The sequence below is a fragment of the Oreochromis aureus genome, linkage group 13 (assembly GCF_013358895.1).
Source record: "Oreochromis aureus strain Israel breed Guangdong linkage group 13, ZZ_aureus, whole genome shotgun sequence".
Classification (NCBI taxonomy): Eukaryota; Metazoa; Chordata; class Actinopteri; order Cichliformes; family Cichlidae; genus Oreochromis; species Oreochromis aureus.
In genome coordinates, this window is record NC_052954.1 from 23322321 (window position 1) to 23341850 (window position 19530).

General features: G+C 41.2%; 1 protein-coding gene across 2 annotated transcripts in view; it reads left to right on the forward strand.

The window, feature by feature from the left end:
• Nucleotides 1-19530, forward strand: part of ccser2a (coiled-coil serine-rich protein 2a) — a 59010-nt gene that overhangs the window by 26083 nt on the left and 13397 nt on the right. For both annotated transcript variants that reach the window (XM_039621570.1, XM_039621571.1), the window contains 6 exons: nucleotides 6280-6373; nucleotides 9431-9539; nucleotides 9901-10072; nucleotides 11682-11747; nucleotides 11899-12021; nucleotides 15002-15148. In XM_039621570.1, the coding sequence (XP_039477504.1) occupies nucleotides 6280-6373; nucleotides 9431-9539; nucleotides 9901-10072; nucleotides 11682-11747; nucleotides 11899-12021; nucleotides 15002-15148 (711 nt within the window). The remainder of the gene's footprint in view (nucleotides 1-6279; nucleotides 6374-9430; nucleotides 9540-9900; nucleotides 10073-11681; nucleotides 11748-11898; nucleotides 12022-15001; nucleotides 15149-19530) is intronic.

Sequence of the window (19530 nt, forward strand, 5' to 3'; positions counted from 1 at the left end):
TGCTTCCGTAACTGGATACCCAGCAAGATTGCCAGTCTTCTAGCTTGCTTACTTGCCACAAGTGCACTGTGCCACCTACCAATAGAAAGGAAAAATAATGTGCACATTTCCACGAGAGAAATCCGACGCCTGGACCGTCGTTGACCGCCGCCATGATTCTAGCCTGCTTTTTACATCCAACACAAAACTGCAGTCGTGGTGCTTTTGATTGTACTCAGAACTTGGAAATTCTGCCTTCTGAATAGGAAGATGTAGGTAATACCAGACTGCAGATGAACTGCATACAGGGCTGGACTGGGACAAAACAATCATCCCGGCATTTTGACTAGAGACCGCCCACCATTATAGGAAAAATCATAAAGCCTTTGAATGAAAACAAACACTGTTGTGACAGTGATGTACACTGTTCTGATGGTATATATGTATCAATCTATCAATTGTTTGTTGTAAGACTCAGATAATTATTTTTTTTTTAAAGCGAGACATTTTAAATGAGAATAATAAAGAAAAGTATTTCCTTGTCCCCCCTTTCCTGTTAATGCCCTACCTGCCCCCCTCTGGCAACACTTTGCTAGACCCGCCCCTGCACAGTTACCAGCTGTCAGCTACTTAGAAAAGGATCCTGGTGTTATTTGTCTCTCAGAAACAGTTCATAACTTCCCTTCAACTCATTCATGTCACCTAAAAGGTAAACCTGTTTCTCCATCACCTGTTCAACTCTGATGATTCAGTAAGGACATCTCCTGGTTTCATCTTCATGTTTCCCTCTCACCAGATAACCAAACCGATATCATGACCAGCAGCTTTACAGCTGTGGCTCCAGCAAACATCAGCTGATACTAGAAATTAATATTAAATAAATTCTAACAACAGCTGATCAAGCTTAAACGTGCTGCTGTTGTTTAACGCGACATCCGCTGGTTTCCTCTTTCTGGCGCAAAGTGGGCAATAAACAAACAAGAGAGAAAAGCCGATCAGCTGATCATTGATCAGTTTCGTGATTGAAGTAGAAACAGGAGAGGAGAGAATGAGAGAAGAAGAGGCAGCTGTGCAGCTTCAGCTTTGTGTCTTTTTCATTGTAGCTGAAGTCCGGGACAAACTGTGTTCCTTTTCACCTCAGTACGCAAACGCGTAATATTTTCTCTGAATACCAGACGATTCTGTTTTTTACGGGACGGTTGGCAACTCTAATAATTAACCGTATGAACAAAATAAAGTTCAACATCAGTAACATAGCACCCACCCAGCTGTATAGAAACTCTGTCATGCTAGCTAGCACGCAGTACGAAAATGTCAGCATACCGAAAATAAACTCCACCTAAACTTGGTTTATATGTGACTCAGATAGACTGCAGGTCATAACTTCTTACCTGAAGTTCAGTTCACCTGACACTCGGACCGCGGCCGCTTGGGTCTCTCCTCTTGCCTCCCTTTTCCTTCATCCACCTGCTGGCCTCCACCACTTGCTAATGTTATTGAATCTGTGGAAGCTCGCGATATCCACCACACAGTAACGAGTAACGAGCCTATCTAAATCCCAGTAACGAGTAACGCGTTCCTGGTTTTGGCATAATAACTAGTTACCGTGCTCGTTACCACAATAATAACGTCGTTACTGTAACGCGTTACTTAATAACGCGTTAGTCCCAACACTGCATTTAACACACCTGAACAGGGAGTTACCTGAGGCATTTTGTGTGCTGGGGTTTTGTGCTTGGGAGACAGTGTTAGGAAAGTGCACCGCCTTCTGGGGCTGACAACCTGAACAGAACTTAAGCGGCACCTCTTGGGCGGCAACAGAGGGGTAAAAGCAGCGTCTCCTGCTGCTGGACCCTTCTCCACTCGAAACCACAGCTAGGAGGGCTGAGGCTTCTTCCTCGTCCGGGTCCCGCCCGAGAGCCGAGGTGGGCCTTTGCTCCAGGCCGACTGGCGTGGAGCTCGGGCCGGAGGATGTGCTCTCACTGGCGGCACACCCACTTCAGCAGTGGGCGCCGGTCTTTTGCCACTCGGCAGAGGAGTGGCGGGCCTGCGAGAGTTAGCTGCGGGCTTGGGCTTGGGCTGACGTCTGGGGATGATGTCGCGCAGAGCTTCCGTCTGCTTCTTCCTCAGATCGAATCTAGCCTGAATGGCTTCAAGTGAATGTCCGAATAACCCAGCCGCAGACACTGGTGCGTCCAGATATACAGCTCTGTCCCTATCCGGGACGTCAGAGAGGGTCAGCCACAGGTGCCTCTGCGCCACTACTGTCGAAGCCATCCCTCTGCCCAGGGAGAGCGCTGCACAGCGAGACGCACGGAGGATGTAATCTGTGGCGACTCTGACCTCGTTAAGAAGAGGTGCCAGCGGGCTGTTATCAGGAACCAGCGATCCGAGCTCCGCCAGGCACATTGCCTGGTACGTCTGGAGCATGGTGACGGAGCTCATGGCGCGAGCAGTGCTGGCCTGAGCCCGATAAATCTTCTCCAGCTGCGAAGCAGAGAATCTGCAGTGCTTGGACGGCAGAGTTGCGGGGCCGCCGACACCATGGTTATGGGATGGGGCCAGATAAGCAGCCAGAGACGGCTCCATAGGGGGTGGGTTAGCTAAGCCAGCCCCCTCGGCGCCGTCCAATTCCATGTACTGTCCATGCACAGTGACGCGGGTAGACAGAGGTTTGTCCCATGATGCTGTTAGCTCGCACAGAAAGTCTGGGAACATGGGAAGGCAGTTTTTGGCCGTTGCGGGCTCCGGTGGGAGGAAAAAACCCCCGAACCGCGACGGCTTCTGAGCTGGCGGAGGAGAGGGCCAGTCCACCTGCAGCTTCTCAGCAGCACGGCAAAACAGGGAGAAAAGAGAGGTGTCATCGTGGCCGACCGGCGCAGCAGCGGCGGCACATTGGCCCGACAATGAGCTCTCCTGCTCATCCTCCGACAAACCATGGATGTCCAGGCCGATGTCCAGCACGTCATCGTCTTCCTGGGGAGCGCTGGCGGGCTTCAACCCAGGCTGAAGCCCGTCAGTGCTCCTGCATGGTTCCAGCTCGTCATTGGCTAACCCGTCAACATATTCCATGTGGTCAGCCCAGCTAATTGCGGGGACATCGACCGGAAAATCCTCGTCTTCAGACTCGGACGAAGCCGGGGCTCCAGACTCAGAAAGGAGAGGGTCATGCCGCGCGACAGCCGGCGTCCCCAGCACTTTTTCCACAAACGTCACCCGTCTTTCCAGGGTCGGCGCCGAGCTGGCGACAAAACGCACAGGCTTCGGGCTCCGTCAACGCTCTCCTAGCATGGACGATCCCCAGGCAGACAGGGCAGGCATCGTGCTGGTCGCTGTCGTGCAAAGAGAAACCGCATCCCTGAGGACAGGGGCGAACAGAAGATTTCTGCTTTGCTCGCTCGGTTTGGAGTCCATTCCAAAACGCATAAGCGAAACGCTGCACATGAAAAACTTGAAATTAGCGCTCGGGCGGGCAGCTACACACACCAACTGCGCGGTGGAGGCTAACACCAACAGGGGCAGTTAAGCTAAATTCAAGTCGGCAGACAACGGAGCTAACTAGCAGCAGCTAGCTAGCCCAACTCAGCAGAGGTGTTCTCAGCGAGGTGAAGAACGTAAGAACTGAGGGATGACTGTGATGACAGCAGCTATATGTGCAGGCGGGGCCGTGCGCGTGTCATCACACGTCATCTGCCTTAAAGGCGTGAATAAAGGTTTCTTCAGCCAGGACACGCGAGGGCGTGCTATCCCATACTTATGTGTTGTACCGAGTGAATCGACTGAAAGGGAACAAGCGCTTGTCCGTCTGTAGTGTGGTTATATTAAATATAAGAGAGGGAGAGAACTTTAGGAAATTCATATAGCCACTACAGTGACCATCAAAATAATGAAAAAATATTGCCGTAAACAGTTTATTTTGCGACACCACGAAACAAACGATAGCGTAAAATGTAACGATAGACGTTTTTCTATCGTCATCTGATATATATCGTTATATCGAACAGTCCTACATCTAATTGTATAAATTGTCAAATTCATGTGCTACAAGTCAAATAGTTATCCCTTTTGTGAACAACACTACATTAGGTTCAAAGCTACTTTCTATATGTAAGCAGGGATTGATTTTACAGTTTAGTATGCAGGTTCCAAAATCATGCAACTTTCATATTCATTATTAAAGAAAACACTTTTTAAGAGTCATCATGATCAAATTTGTTTTAAAAACTCATACTCAACCTAACCTAACACTATGATACAGTAGTTGGCTAGAGCACAGGGGTTATTGCATTCAACAAGATATCCTTAATACACAGAAAACAGTGAAAGCTTCTTCTTTATGTCCGTGTTTTAAGTAAATAACTTGGGGCCAAATCTGTGCCAGAGATGGATTGCCATCATAAATGACTACTTTAGTGGACTTGAGGACTTTAGTGTACATATAACTTAATCCAATCTACTGCTGACATGGGTGCACACCCACCTGCCTCCTGGGAGATTATCCTGAATTTTTCACTGCTCTAAGCTGTTGGGTCCTGCCAGTGTGAATTGAAATTTCCCCTGGAAGTTCAAACTCTAATTTGAGGACAGTCAATAAAAGGGAATTTCTGTAGTACAGGTGCTGAAGCAGTTTGGTGGTTCAATCCCTTGCTCCTCATCTTGACGTGACAAAGTGTCCTTTTAGAAAACACCGATCCATAATATGTTGCTGATGTTAGTAGAGTATATTGATAAAACCAAATGATTTTCTTTAGAAAAAAAGAAGAAAGTGATGAAAGATACAGGGGAAATTTTATATTGCTCAGTGGATGATAATTTTACATTTCATTTACCTTGATAATCGTGTCATGACAGGTGATTCTGCAATGTGCATAATATCGCACAAAGCTTCAGGTGTCTATACTGAATGCATTTTAACAACATCCTTCATAAAAAACTTGTGCTTCCTGTGTAATTTTTGTACAAAGCTGTGCATTTTGTCAAATCCCTCATACTGCACACCAGTACTCCAGCTGAACAAGCTCAGCTGCTGCTGTTTTACTCTCTCTGCTATGTGACTGTTTTATAGATGTTTTGAGTTGTTTCAAGACGCACACAGATTTGTGCACACACATGGAGAAACTATCAAATAGCTAAAGAGTTAAAATGCCTTGATGCAAAGAAGGATCTACGTTTACCTCAGTGCTGGGTCACAGTTATGATGCTAATATACATTTCTAACTGTGCAAATTTAGAGGTGGCTGATCCCCCCCCCCAAAACATTTTCTCTTATCTCTACCTTTAGTGTTAAAACTTATATTCACTGGATGGGAGTTACAAGGTTAGAGAAAAGATAGCAACAGGCTGGGGTAGAGAAGGAAGTCAAAAATCAGAGAAAAAGGAAGCGAGAAATGATAAAAGAAAAAACAAAAGTGACAGGTTGATTTGTATACAGACTCTTCAAACAACAAAGATTCCACCCACGTTTTGGTTGATACCGTTTGGAAGAATGCAAAAATATGTTTTGTTTATTCTATTTCCTTCATTCATTTCTTCTTCATTAAGTCTGAAACACTGTGTACAAGGCAGTTATCGCGCAACTCACGAGATATTCAATAATGAGTAATTTTATGCTTCTGTCTTCTAGTCAAAGCCCCGTCAATTTAGCTTCGTAAGGCACAAAATTGCTTTAGAAAAATAAAGCTTTGAACTATTGATTCTTTCCTTTGCTTTTGGGTGTGCTTTGAATTATTTGGTAGACAGCTGCACGGCAATCAGAATAGCTGCATATTTTGAGGCTGTTGTGTGAAGTGTTTTTGTTGAAATTTCAAAGCTTTCTGAATTATCATTCATAAACGGGCAATATTTTTCTGAAAGCTGTTCTTGTTTCTTTGTCTTGATGTATGGAATAAGATCATCTTCTTTCTGTTGTGGCACTGGAGTAAGACGATCATTTGAAACGGTATCAAAGACAAGGTAATTGATAGTGCTGCATAAACTGGTTTTTCTAGTAAATGAATTAATTGGCCAATGGAAATAGATTGGAAATAACAGAAATAATAAAGGCTGCATCCATTTCAAAATCATGTTACACACACAAAAAAATATGCTTGCAAGGATGTATTAACCACAGGCAAAAACTGCATCTCAGCCCTGGTTTTTCTCTCCCTGGTTTTATAGCTGGTCTTGCTCCAAAAAAATGACTTTTCCCAGAAGCAAATTGATATAATAACTTTAATGCCCTCCTATATAAGTAATATAACTGTGATGCTATTTAATGCTTTTGTTATCTATAATTTTTGTGGTTATTTTTGTGATTCTCAGGACATCCTTAACAACCTGGACCCTCTGGCAACAGGAGAATTGGATGATGATGACCTCATGCTGGATGTGGACCTCCCAGAGGATGGCTTGCATGGTCAGAACACATGTGTACTTGCAGACATACACACATAGACATGCAGTTATCTTATTCAGATTTGTAAGGTTATTTTGCGGCCATGGAAATTGCTGCAGCTTTATTGGCTAGAACCGTTTCTTTTATTTATAAGCAGATACTTCCAGCAAAGCTTTTCTGATCAAAACTGTAAATTAAACCATTGCCAAGGCCAGAACTTTCTATTTCTAGTAGTCTCATTATGTGGCATATAATGGCTTGAACAAATTGTATCCTTGGGTGAAGATTTGCCTCAGAAACATCCAGCAAACTCTTTTAGTGGATACAGGGTTGTCTGTAATGTGGTGTACTCTTTTAATGTTTGATTGATGAAGTTATTAATTTCAGCTCCATGTCTGACATAAAACTGGCTTTGGATAAGAGCTACTTTTAGAAGTTTTCAGCCAGCTGTTTGGCTGTGTTTATGACGGATGAACAGATGCACACGTACTTGGTACGTGTGCATATGGTACAGACACAACCTAAGTAGATATACAGGCTTAGCAAGACCTACCTGTACATATGTTTCTCTTGACAGCATCAGTATGGTTTTACATGATTAGTTTAATGGTTTTATATTCAGACAGCACGTCACCCACCTCTGCCTTGATCCTTTATCTGTGGAGTCTTGGCTGTTTTCTCTAATCATTTTCACTTTGCAAATTTAATCAAACTCCAGATTCATTAAGATTGAGTAAAATAGCTTCTATGTAGGTGTTAAAGGTAATCAGGTCACATCATTACCACATCATAATAGTGTTGACAGTATTATTACTGGATTCTTCAGATAATGTTTGTCACAAGGAGAGAGAAGGGTTGAGACTGACCTCTCATGTCATTAAATCTATTGAACTCGAGCGAGTGATTCCCCCGTCAATCTTAAAACCATTCTTATCAAAGTAGAATTCAAGGCTAATGGGTTTAATGCATGATACCTCTGACAAGCTTATTCAGTCTGTGCAAACAACACTCCCTTCAGCCTCATAAAATGCAATGTAGATTTTGTGTGCATGTTTTCCTGTGCACATGCAAACTACTGCAACAAAAACTACTTTTGATTTAAATCTGTGCTTCCAAGTAAAAAAAAACTAGAACAGAAACAGACTTAGAAATTTCATGAAGGTAGAATTTATTGCATACTTGGCATACCTAGGAAATTTGCATCAAAGTATATATTGTCTGTAAACAGTGGATCTCCTTGTTTTTGAGAGAGAGACACAGAGACACTCTAGAGGAATGTGAATTGGAATGTCATCGCTTCCTAATCCTTTTCGGGTAGCAGCCATATTTATAGCTCAGTATGTCATGGGTAGAGTTAGTGTCATGTGAGGCAGAGTGAAAGCAAGACAGGCTGAGGATTCCAGTTTGACCCAGCCCACAGGGCAGGCCGAGAGATGTGGGATACGGATGGGTGTTACTGCTAAAGACACCCCGGCTCAAAACAGGAAGAGCAAAAGGGGAGAAGAGGACTTAAAAAACAAGTGGAGGATAGAGGAGGCCTCACAAAATCTTTTCATCCAGCTGTCAGGTCACTTGACAAAAAGAGGGGCCACAGTTTTCCTCTTTTGCCTGTCTCAGCTGGTGACTTCCTAGCTTGGACACGAACCAGTCACCTCATCTGCTCTCTTACCACCACCACCACCACCACCACAGTCCTCTCTCCCCAGCTCCAGTTCCTAGGGAGTTCCCAGAAAAACAAGGCTGTCAACAAAGACTGGGCCAGGCAGGAGGGGAGCTCGGTTGACTTTTTCTCTGGCCTTTTAACAGTTCACCAGCTGACTGGACAAGGAGTTATTTTGCTCTAGTCTTCATCTGAGTTTCTCTACATTTACGGATTTTTTCCCCCACACTTGGAACATATTCAGATTGTTTTACTTAGAAGGTTTTTTCTGAGCTGAAAAGCAGTCACTGTACGTGGACGTGGTTAACTTTCCTGGAATGTAGCAGCTCAGTATGAGACAGACTGTCTGCTCCTGTGCTATGAGGTGACACTCTGGGTAAAGTATTTTAACCACAACTGCTGAATTCCTCAGATTGGATCTTTTGGTCTGCCAATATTTGTTTAAATCTCTTTTTCTTTATCTCTTTCTACCCATTTTCCTTCAGTCCAAAGAGCATCTGGTATATAGAAAGTCAAGGGTCCTTTTGATTTCCTGGGGGTTGCGCTCTGTTAGTTGTCAATTTTGTTGCAGTCATGGTTCATTTCACAGCTATATGCTACTGAGTATTGCCAAATACTGTGTCCTTTTACCTCCTTGAAAATGAAATGGCTTGTCACTTTGTGTGTGTGTGTGTGTGTGTGTGTGTGTGTGAAAGAGAGAGGAAAAGAGAGAGAGAGAGAGCAGTTGTTTGCATTTGATAGTGGGAACAGTTGAGAGAATGAGATGGATAATCTCATCATTTTCATGCAGATGTTTTGGAGTTTTTGAAATTTACCACAGGGCATTCATAGTAGTGCATTGTGCTATTGTGTTCTTGTGTATGTTTGTATTACATTGTTGGTACTTTTTCTTTGTTTCAGTAATAGAGGACAAACCCACGAAACTAAATGATTAGTTTGTCGTGTAAACACTTTTTTAAGGATAGAGTACGGATCGGTTCAGCTTGGAGTAAAGGTTAGAATTAACCCTCATCAAGACAGGAAGCTCCTGGCAGCGATCTAGTGACCAGAGAGCACAGAAACTCAATGATATTCAGTGACTTCAGGTAACAGTTAGTGAAATTACTGCTTGCAACTTGAAATGATTCATTGACATATGACAGGGACTAAATACATTAGAGTTTTGTGTGCGTGTAACTTAGGGCTGTTTTAAAATGTGTATCTTTGCATTTTTATGCCTCATATTCACCCACAAACATTACAATATCACCAGAAGTGATTTTTCTAAAGCTAAGCTACATCTAGGCTACATCTCAAACAGTTGCTTTACAAATTTTAGGTCATATTTAATCCCCAACCATCACCTACGTCCTCTTCTTCCAGACATACATACATGTACTTTACTACATCTCACTTTGGTTTATATTCTCTCTATATAGAGACTGATAGGATGTCCCATATTGAGCGCCCGGAGCGGGCCAATCGGCAGGGGCAGCGGCGTAAACACCATCGCTGGAGTGGGTCAGATCACTTTCATAATGATAACAGGTCAGTCAGGTTTGAAAGAGTAAGAAATGTTATAAAAAATGTTAAAAAAACCCCAAAACAAACAAAACTCATTATGGTTGCTATTGGTTCATCCAGCATCCATGTACATCACAGTTTTTAATCTGTATTTTACTTCACACATGATGCATTTCCCAAGGGTTTTGAGTCTCCACCTGGCCTTAAACTGGGAATCTTTCATGTTTTAGTCAATTGTGTAAACCACTACACTATTGAGCCACTACGCACAAATAAACTAACCTTAACATGAGTCTAAATTTGTAAAAAGCCGAAATTAAAAAGATATGAATACAATGAATATGTCACTGTTTCTCTGTCTTTGTTTTTTTTTTCCCCCCCTCAGGGCTCACGTCTTGCAACATTATGATGGTTTCAGAGCTTCAAAGAACTCAGCCCGAAAGGAAGGCAGGGAGCATGGCTACATGCCAATGTTAGATGGACTTGCACTCGAGCACATGACTCAGGACTGCAGCTTCCTCAAGAACCAGCTGCTCAAGCTCAAAACGTTACTAGAGGTTGGACCCACATTTGCACAGATGCAAACACAAAAACCGATACACTTACTTGCATATTTGTCCAGTATTCTTTGTCCAATAACAGAAGCCTTTGCATTCCTTAACATGAACAGTAGACTCAGGCTTTTATTTTGGGTCTTAATAATCCACACTGCTTGTAAACACTGCTTAACATGGGGATGAGGGTGTTTTGGCTGCAGTTCTGTCTATAAATTATACATTTGTACTAGTTTTCTGTAGGTTTAGTTTTAGTAATCTTCTTCAGTATGCTGGGGGCAGACTATATCACTGAACAGACTAAAAGTGGGTCTTAATAAAACTGAAAGGAGCTAATTTTCTTAACAGGTTTCCACACTATTTTTAGGGGTTTTTTTGTGTCTAATTACATAAATTCAGTAGCTGTTGCACTCTAGCAAGATCATAAAAGACAAGACGAGACTTTGCTATTTGTTTTAATGTACTGGTCCAGTTTTGTTTTTGTTCACATAGGGCCTCATCTCATCAATTGTTGCAATTCAGTTCAGTAAAATGAATTAAGTTGTGTGACGCAAAAGGCTTGTGTGCAACAGTACACTTGTGCTTCCTTTTGTATTTACAGTATATGCCTCTGTGAAGGTGATTACTTAATAGATGCACCCCTGTCAATCAAAGAAATCCACTTAGAGGAAAGAAATAGATAGGGTGACTGGGATGAAGAAAAGGGAAATGGAAGAAACTGAACGAGGAAATGTGCACTTACATGTACGATGAACACACAAAATCGGCTCTCTATTGAAACCCAGCCAATTTTAGGCAATCGCAGAAATGCACAGAGGCACCGGCACTTCACACTGCACACTCCGTAAAACAAAATTATCTCGAATGCCTCGACTCAATTTAGCCTCAGCAGCATAAAAAGTAATGTTTACGTTTAATTCAAATGTCTCCTTCAGATCTATTCTGTGTGCTCGCTGCAATTAGTCAAACACTTGGGCTGTATAGCCTCAAGAGGGAAGATATTTTTTTTTAGCAACTTTGTTTTTAATTGTGCAGTTTTTTTTATATGATCTTGAACTCAAAGCAACTGTAGAATGAGCTTCCAGCTGTGCTAAATCCTAAATCAAAGGCTAAAATCCAGCACAACTCTCTTTATACCTGCAGATTATAATTGGATAATTCTACATAACATTAATGAGGCTGAAGTGGAATGTACCGTTTAAGTGAAAATTGTTACCAAGCTAGTTGACAAAATGTTCATTAAACATTAAATACCAGCCACTTAAGTACATATGCTAGATGTCTAAAAACCTGCGGTTGGGATAATAATTACATTAATGTCGTAGGAGTTTATAGAAAAGTTGAACACACAAGTAGCCACTGATACAAGGACATTTTTGGATATAAAATAAATGTCTTTAGTTCAAAAACAAACTCTGCCTCTGGTATCTAACACTTGTGGCTGACAGTTCAGGGTCAGTGGAGTATATGTGCTAAAGAGTAAAATTATTCCACCATAGCGAAATATTGCTCCTGAGGCATGCTGTAGGCAGTTGCCATTGATTCAACTCACTGTGTACTCTCTGTCTGTGTGCGTGCCCTCTCTTGTGAATGCGTGTTTGTTGGTCTCCAGCTTGAGGATACAGACACTCCAGCAGATGTTCCTGTGGAATCTGAAGACAGTACCTCTGCAACACAGGTAAGAAACTGTGACTGCAGTTTACAGTGAAGATTGACTGAAAATGTGGTATATGATACATATCTATATCTTGATCTATCATTTTATCATGCTTTTTTTAGTTCCTAAATAAGTGTGTGTATGTATATGTTTGTGTGTGTGTGTTTTTTAGTTGGAGGTACTGGTAAAGGAAGTGCAGGTGCTCAGAGAGGAACTGAGGAGTCGAGACAAGATCATTGCTCAGCTCACGCTGCAGTGTCAAGAACTACAACAACAACATCAACAGGAACAGATTGTGAGTCGTTGTAAACATGGCTTATACAACTGAAAAGGGGAATCTATGCCACAAATAGATATACTTGGAGTGTAACCGTTCAGTCGTCCTGCCTCAAAGCTGAGAAATTACACTGAATAGTTGCTGTTTTTTTCAAGCATAGTGTGTGAGGGATATCTGCTGTTGAATTGTGTTTAAAGGTGTCATGAATTGTTCTGCATCAAAGTTATTATAGTTGACAAAATTAAATTAAAAACTAAAACCATATGTGAAAAAACTATTTAGTAAACTAAAAAGGAAGGAAAGGAAAAACCTTACACTAAAATGTGTTTTAGTACGGTAAACAGAAAACACTGAAAATATTTATTGCTTTTATGAATGACTGACCACAGGTTTAGTAAAAATAACATCCTCTTTTGGCAAGATGCAAACACAGTAGACATTTTGACACAAAGTATCAATGAATTAGTCTGAAAAACAGTGGAAAATGTCAATAAAATAAAAAAGAAAGAGGAAAGAAATAATAAAGTCAGGTGTGAATGCTCATAAACTGTAAATGCAAGTATAACATACAGAAGATCAATACAGGCTCTTCTTCAGTTTGATGAGATCTAGGTTTTACAAGATCCTCTGTGATTTACAGGCAGAGCTGAAATGGCTTCAAGGCTCATGTTTGCGTGTTGCATTCATGTAGCGCTCGAAGTGTTTTCTCTCTGAGAGATCACCCCGTGACACCAGATCTCTTTACTGATCTGCGATAGTTAGGCATGTCCGGCCATTGCTACTGCCTTATTCTTCTCTATCAGATCTAACAATTGAAGGTTTAAAAAGACAGATGGATTGATAAAAATATGTAGTTTAAAAAGTCTGATAGACCCACTTTTCTAGTGTTCAAGTGATCAAAGAAGATGTACTGCAATACCCTTCATCATAGGTGGGAGTTGGGTATGTTGCTGGACTCCTACATGCACGCCAGTGTGTTACTCATGCCTGCCAACAACTTCCATTCTGTTTGCCTTTAGCTGGCTCCATCTCCACTCTAACATTCATTAGTGTCCTGACCAGGCTCCCTTGTTAGCCAAACAACAGTATGCCTAGCTGACATTATTCAAATCCCTGCCATATCAAGAAATACCAAAATGTCAAAGCAAGGTCTGTCCTCCTGCCTTGCCACTGCATAGCATTCTTCCAATTAGAATAAGCACCCACACACAGGTTCTTCAGTCAGAGCGATATTGTTGCACCCTTAGCCTCAACAGGCAGAGGCAGTAAGAAAAAGCTGGGGCATGTTTTCAGATCTTTGGCTTTAATGAGTGTAGAAGCTGAAGGAGTGAAAGTGTTGGACAACGGCAGAAAGAAAATAAAAACGGAAACAGCAACATTTACTCCTCCGACTGTACTCAAGCATTTTGTGTGCAGCTGTTAGAAGAATTTCAGAAGAATGTCCTCGCAGTAAAAGACTAAATGATGAAACGAAAAACAAAGAAACACTAAAGTTTTGGAAGTTTTCTTCTGTCAAGTGTGTTTGGTGAAAATGTAACATTTATGTGCAGGTCATTTGGTTCATATTGGAACTAGAGTTAAAGAGTAAACTGGACCTGCTTTATGTCCTTGAAATTGGGTAGGGGGTAATATTAAAGTTGGTAAAGATTCAAGTAAAGTTAAGGGAGGTAAAGCATTAGAAAGTGCTGAGAAACAGACGTGTGGAAAAAAATGAGTAAATTGAACATAGTGCAGTAATGAGAAAACAATAGAGGAGCTGTGTGTGGCTGGGAGACAGTCTGTTGCTGTATACAGTGTGTCTATGTGTGTGTTTGTGTACATTGAAGGCTAAGAGGAGAAAATGGGAGTGAAAATGAAATAATGGGAGAGAGGAAAGTGGAACTATCAAAGATAAAAAACTGATTTCACAGTGTTGCTTGACAGCATGCAGCTTTGAAGGCTTCTTCTGCTGCACTTGAGGTAGACTGCTCATGCTCACTGCACTGAAGTTTTTACCAAGGCTGGCAAACGCCTGCGATTCATGTCAGATCCTTTCATGCCTTTTCACAGCCAAAATTTCTTTGCTATTCAGCCACATATGAAAAAATATGATATTTAGCTCAAGTTTTTATTTTTTTTAAACAAAAAATTAATGTAGTGCACATCATTAGTTGCTCTGACCTTCTGATTCAATAATTGATTGAGTTAATCATTTGAATTAAAAAGAAGGTTAGGGAAAGTGGTTTGTCAGGAAAGGTTTTGACTGATGAAAAAAGGAGGCAATATTGGGTGAACATGCGCTTAAAGTAAATGTCAGCGAGTTTAATTTACTGCAGGATATTTAAATTACTATGTAAAGGTAATTGTAGCCATTTACAACCTGGACTTGATTTTCCCTAATGTGCATCAATTTTAATCAGAGCAGGGTGATAATTTGCTGGCTCCCAGTTTTCGTGCACATTCAAGTCGTCTGGAAAAAAAAGTGGATAGAATTTTATTGCTTTGGATGAGAAATATTCTTTTTTTTTAAACAATACATTAAATTTATCAATTTAAAAATGAACCCTTGCTGAAGACGCTTTTTTCTGTTCACTCAAGTGATTACATCTGATATATTTAGCTTTTTGTTATGTGTGGCAGCACATCAGTTAGGTTTTTGACTGGTGATGCCAAATGTTTGTGATTCATCCCAGTGGAAAAAAAGTCTCACTTATCTTTTTTTTCTTAAAGCTTCAATTAACTTTCTAGTGAGATGTTTTCTTTTAAGTTCAACCGAGTTATCATTTAAAAGTTGAAGTGAGCTGAATCCAAGTGCACAGTGGGTGTTGTAGTAAAAGTGAACTTGCTTTCAGTACATTAAGGCCTATTCAGTTTTCTCTCCGAGTACTTTTATTTGAGTGCGTATAAAGTGGCAAGCTGTTAAAGAGCGTGAGAGCAGAGGCTTGAAAAGAAGTCACCAGAGTTAAAACCCTTTCTTGTCCTTCCTTCCTTTGCTCCCTTCTTCCTGCCTTTCCCTCAGTCTGCTACAGGCCAGCAGGTCAAGTGTCAGTGCCACCACCAGAGGGCTCCGTCTTCACTAAGACAGAGCGACAGACAGGTGGACAAACGTATGCAACACCACTATGATAAGGCCACTCAGACGTACTGGAGACCACCAAACCATGCTGTGAGTCTGAAACATCAATTCATCATTTTTTTATTTTTTTTATTTTTATTTTTTTGTGTAGTCGTGACCATCAGACCTCACCTTGGGATACAATGATGTGCATACATACAGCATATTGCTGACCTCTATTTGATAAAACGTAATTTGAATCTTTGACAGTTTATTTAATGCAAAGAATAATGTAAAAAAATATATATATATTAGAGATGGACCGATCCGATATTACGTATCGGTATCGGTCCGATACTGACCTAAATTACTGGATCGGATATCGGCAAGAAATAAAAAATGTAATCCGATCCATTAAATATCAAAAAAGCACCTCACAAAACTTGCGTAACTTGGCTCATAACCGTAGCACGTCGGAGCAGTGTGCTCACGTGATAGAGCGGCTGTGTGTATTTGTAGCCTCGCTACCAAACCGGCATTTCATCTCCGAGGAAGTTATGCCAGAGAGAAGTAAAGCAAGTGTGTAAGTTCATCTCTGAATGTTTGTAAAGCATTCCCACGTTAAGCTTAACAACCGATATATGGAGCGACTGCCTCTCTCTCTCCCTCACCTTCCTGCCGCTACTTCAATCATGAAACTGCTTAACGATCAGCTGATCGGCTTTTCTGTCGCGAGTCCGTCTCTCTTGTTTGTTTTTGGCCCACTTCGCGCCAGAAAGAGGAAACCAGCGGCTGAACAACAGCAGCACCTTTAAGCTTGATAAGCTGTTGTTAGAATTTATTTAATATTACTTTCTACACCAGGATCCTTTTCTACGTAGCTGACGGCTGGTAACTGTGCAGGGGCGGATCTAGCAAAGTGTAGCCAGGGGGGTCGACAGGGCATGAACAGGGAAAAGGGGGCACAAAGACATACTTTTCTTTCTTATTCTCATTTAAAATATCTAGCTTTTAATAAATAATTATCTGAATCTTACACCCAAAGTTTTGATCTGATGTAAAATGTATAGAAGTCCATTACTGTATATAGTAACTGTTAAGTCTAATATACCCTAGTAAGCTATAGTACTTTTTCCTTTGGGAAAGTACCATCTGTGCAGTCTGCCATTCTGTAGAAGAAAGATGATGAATCTATTTAATTATTCTTGAAAAATAATTTATTTCTGTGCATTTTTTTTCACCCTGCATCAAATTAAAGTTGATTACATCGATTAAGCATCATGAGGTGGACGGTGGGTGGTTCCCTATTTTTTTTTGCTGGGAGTTTGCAACCCTATTAGTTAGGTTGCTTAATATTTCTGCTAAGTACTCTTTAAAATACCAGAATAGGAAGGATGGAGCAGGTTTAAGTTTATTAGATTGATCAGTGTTGCTGAACTATGAAATATTTTGGGCGCAGTGTATTTTTTGCATGCAGGTATAATAGCTTTAGTGTTGTTGTTTATTTAAACTTGAGGATGAACTTATACAAAATGCAGCAAGATATTAAAAAAAACAGTTTTATTGATTAAAAAACACACTATATCGGATTCATATCGGTATCGGCAGATATTCAAATTTATGATATCGGTATCGGTATCGGACATAAAAAAATGGTATCCTGCCATCTCTAATATATATATATCTACATAGGTGTTTGTGTGAGGTCGTTCAAATCTTTAGCTTCAGGTAACAATCTAAAAGGCAAGAGAAAGCTTTTCCAGTCGCTGGCTGGAGGGGTTAAATCACTATACTGTGCTCTCTCTGTGGAGCACAGCTTATTGGGTTGTCAGCAAGCTTGTCACACTGTCCTCCACTCTTAATAGCTAGATGTCACTGAACAGGGACTTGCGACGTTGGTCTTAATGTCGGAGTGATGGAGAAGGAGATTTATTGGAGGAAGGAAGTAGACATAGAGGCAGACAGATAGACAGGTGGCAGATGGATAGATATGTGTTCGCTGTGTTTATCATAGCCACCACAGCGTGATGTGTGGCAGCCAAGTATTGGTTCAATGGTGGGAGTGCCACAGGCAGTGTGCCTAGTAAACACTCCCTTAATTGACCTGCTCTCAGCTAACAGGGTGTGATGCACAGACACACACACACACCCACTCACACAAAAAGGCAGATATAAGCACTGTGACACAAAAGGAAATAATTTTAAGATTAATATCTGCTTATCTGTAACACATATAAGGTATGGCCAAACTCATGATTATTAAGACTGGACAAATGTTTTTAATTTGGCTTATACCGACTACAGGTGAAGAATAAAGGACAAAACAAGCAAGCTTACTAACTACAGAAGGTCCCTGCTTGCCACAGGAGCTTATGGTTTAACAGTTGCTATGGTAACCATCAAAGAAGGGCTAGCAGAGCTTGATGGGAATAGTCTCGGTGGTGGGAGCGTCTTTCTGTGACCTGTAGTACCTGGTGTGTATTAATGCTCAAAAACATGAAAAAAACCCCAACAAAACCCAAAACAAAAAATCAAAACAGATTTCTCTTGTGATTTTTACCTCTGTTGTTTTTGCTTGTTTGATCAGTAATCTGTATTGGCCACCACATTCCACTATTTCCTGCTTTAATCTACATTACTGTGTCATCACCAGAGTGAAGACCATTTCCTGCGCTCTTGTTTTGCAGCCTTGTTGAGATAGCGGCATGTTTCCAGAGCTTGCAATTGCTCTTAAAGGTTAGCTCTGAGTTTGTTTCATTTTTTTGAGAAGTAAAAATAAAAGAGAACACAGAGTAAACAAATACCAGGAAGAAATAGATTTTTTTTCCTTGGTCTTTTTAGTTGGTATCGAAGCTCTCGGTAGCACACTGACAGGTTTAGCACCTTTAGCAAGCCTGGGTTCATTAAGAGTTTTCCTCTTATAGCACTTTCCTTTTCCCACATGTGTTTATCCCACTGTTTTCTATGTGTGTGGTTTTCCTAGACTAGCTATTCTGCCTTTTTTTCCTCCCTACTGACAAATTCATCAAGTCTGGCTGTCTTTATTTCACTCTCCAATGCTCTTCCTCTAACACATATACACACACAAACACACAAACATGGTGTCATTGTTATTGTTTTTTTTTCTCTCTTGCTCTCAAAAATGCCCTTTTTTGTTGATTTTTCTTCTCCTCTGACATTTAAAGGGGTGCTGTATCAAAGCACTGGAGTACCTCTTGCCCCGCAATAGTATTTTTGAAAGCTACGCTGAACGGCTCGGTCAAGATTAATTTCGATGTCAAAGGCCAGTAGCTATAATCTTTTAAAGCTTTAATGTTGATATATAGTTGCCTTATCTGTAGCCCAGGGGGCAAAATGTGCTCTCTGATTCTGGGAGGTCTGGATGTCCGTGCTTGGACATGGACTGAAAATTCTCTGTGTGCTTTGAACTTCGATTAAGAGTATCACAAAAGAGTGAGCTTGTGTCCTTTGACCCTTGGACATGAGTGTATTTACTTGTTAGTGAGTCGTTTATTATTCATGCAGCATCTTCAGTCATTCCGCTTATATTTTGTCAGTGACCAGAACTTGTGCTATTGCTTTTCAGGCTGTTTTAACCCATCCTCTTCACCTATTTCCCGACTTCTTCGCAGCCTCTGCGAAGGCTGTGGCAACATATTCTTTTCACCGGCTCCCACAGCTTCTTATTTAGATCTGCTTGCAATCCAAATTTGAGGCCAAAACTTGCTCAAGAAAAAAGCAAAGATAAGAAAGGCTTACAATATGGAATGTGTATAGTGCTGTCGGTGAACATAATGCCGACAACTATTGTACACGGTTGTCGCAGCATGACGCAAGTGTAGTGTGACATTAGGAGCTACTTAAATGTTGCCTGTAGAAAAATAATCTTTGTGAATAGCTTCCCAGAGCAATCTCAGCAGGAGAAATGTTTTGTCTGCCTCTTCCTTTTGCAGCAAATAAAACATGAGCAGTGTGATTTGAGTAATTCCAGATGTAGCACAATAGAAAACTACACAGCCTTGTGTTTATCTGTTTGCATTTTTTTTTTTTTGTTGTTGTCATGTGTATGTGAGAGATGCCCTGTTTGTCTGCGTTTTGTTTGTGTGTGCGTGAGTGGGTTGTGCCACATGTATCTCTTGTACTCAAGTGCGGGCCACACTCAATGTGACTGAACAATGAGTTCAGCCGACTGAGGACTGGGGAGCCGACCTTGTTAATAACCCAGATAAACAAACACGCAGATGAGCCACAGCAGTGAAACAATGACAACACAATAGGCAGTGTTTCATCAGTGGCAGACAGAGAGGATAATTACGGCTACCCTCCCACTCCCTCTTTGCCTCTTAAACATCCTCTTCTTCATCTCTTCTTCTCTTCTCACACCTCCCTTCGTGTCTCTTTTATCTCTTCCGCTCTTTCTTCTTTCTTTCTTATTTGCTTCATTGATTTCTTTCTTTCTTTTGTATTTTTTTGTCTGTCATTCTTTCCTTGAC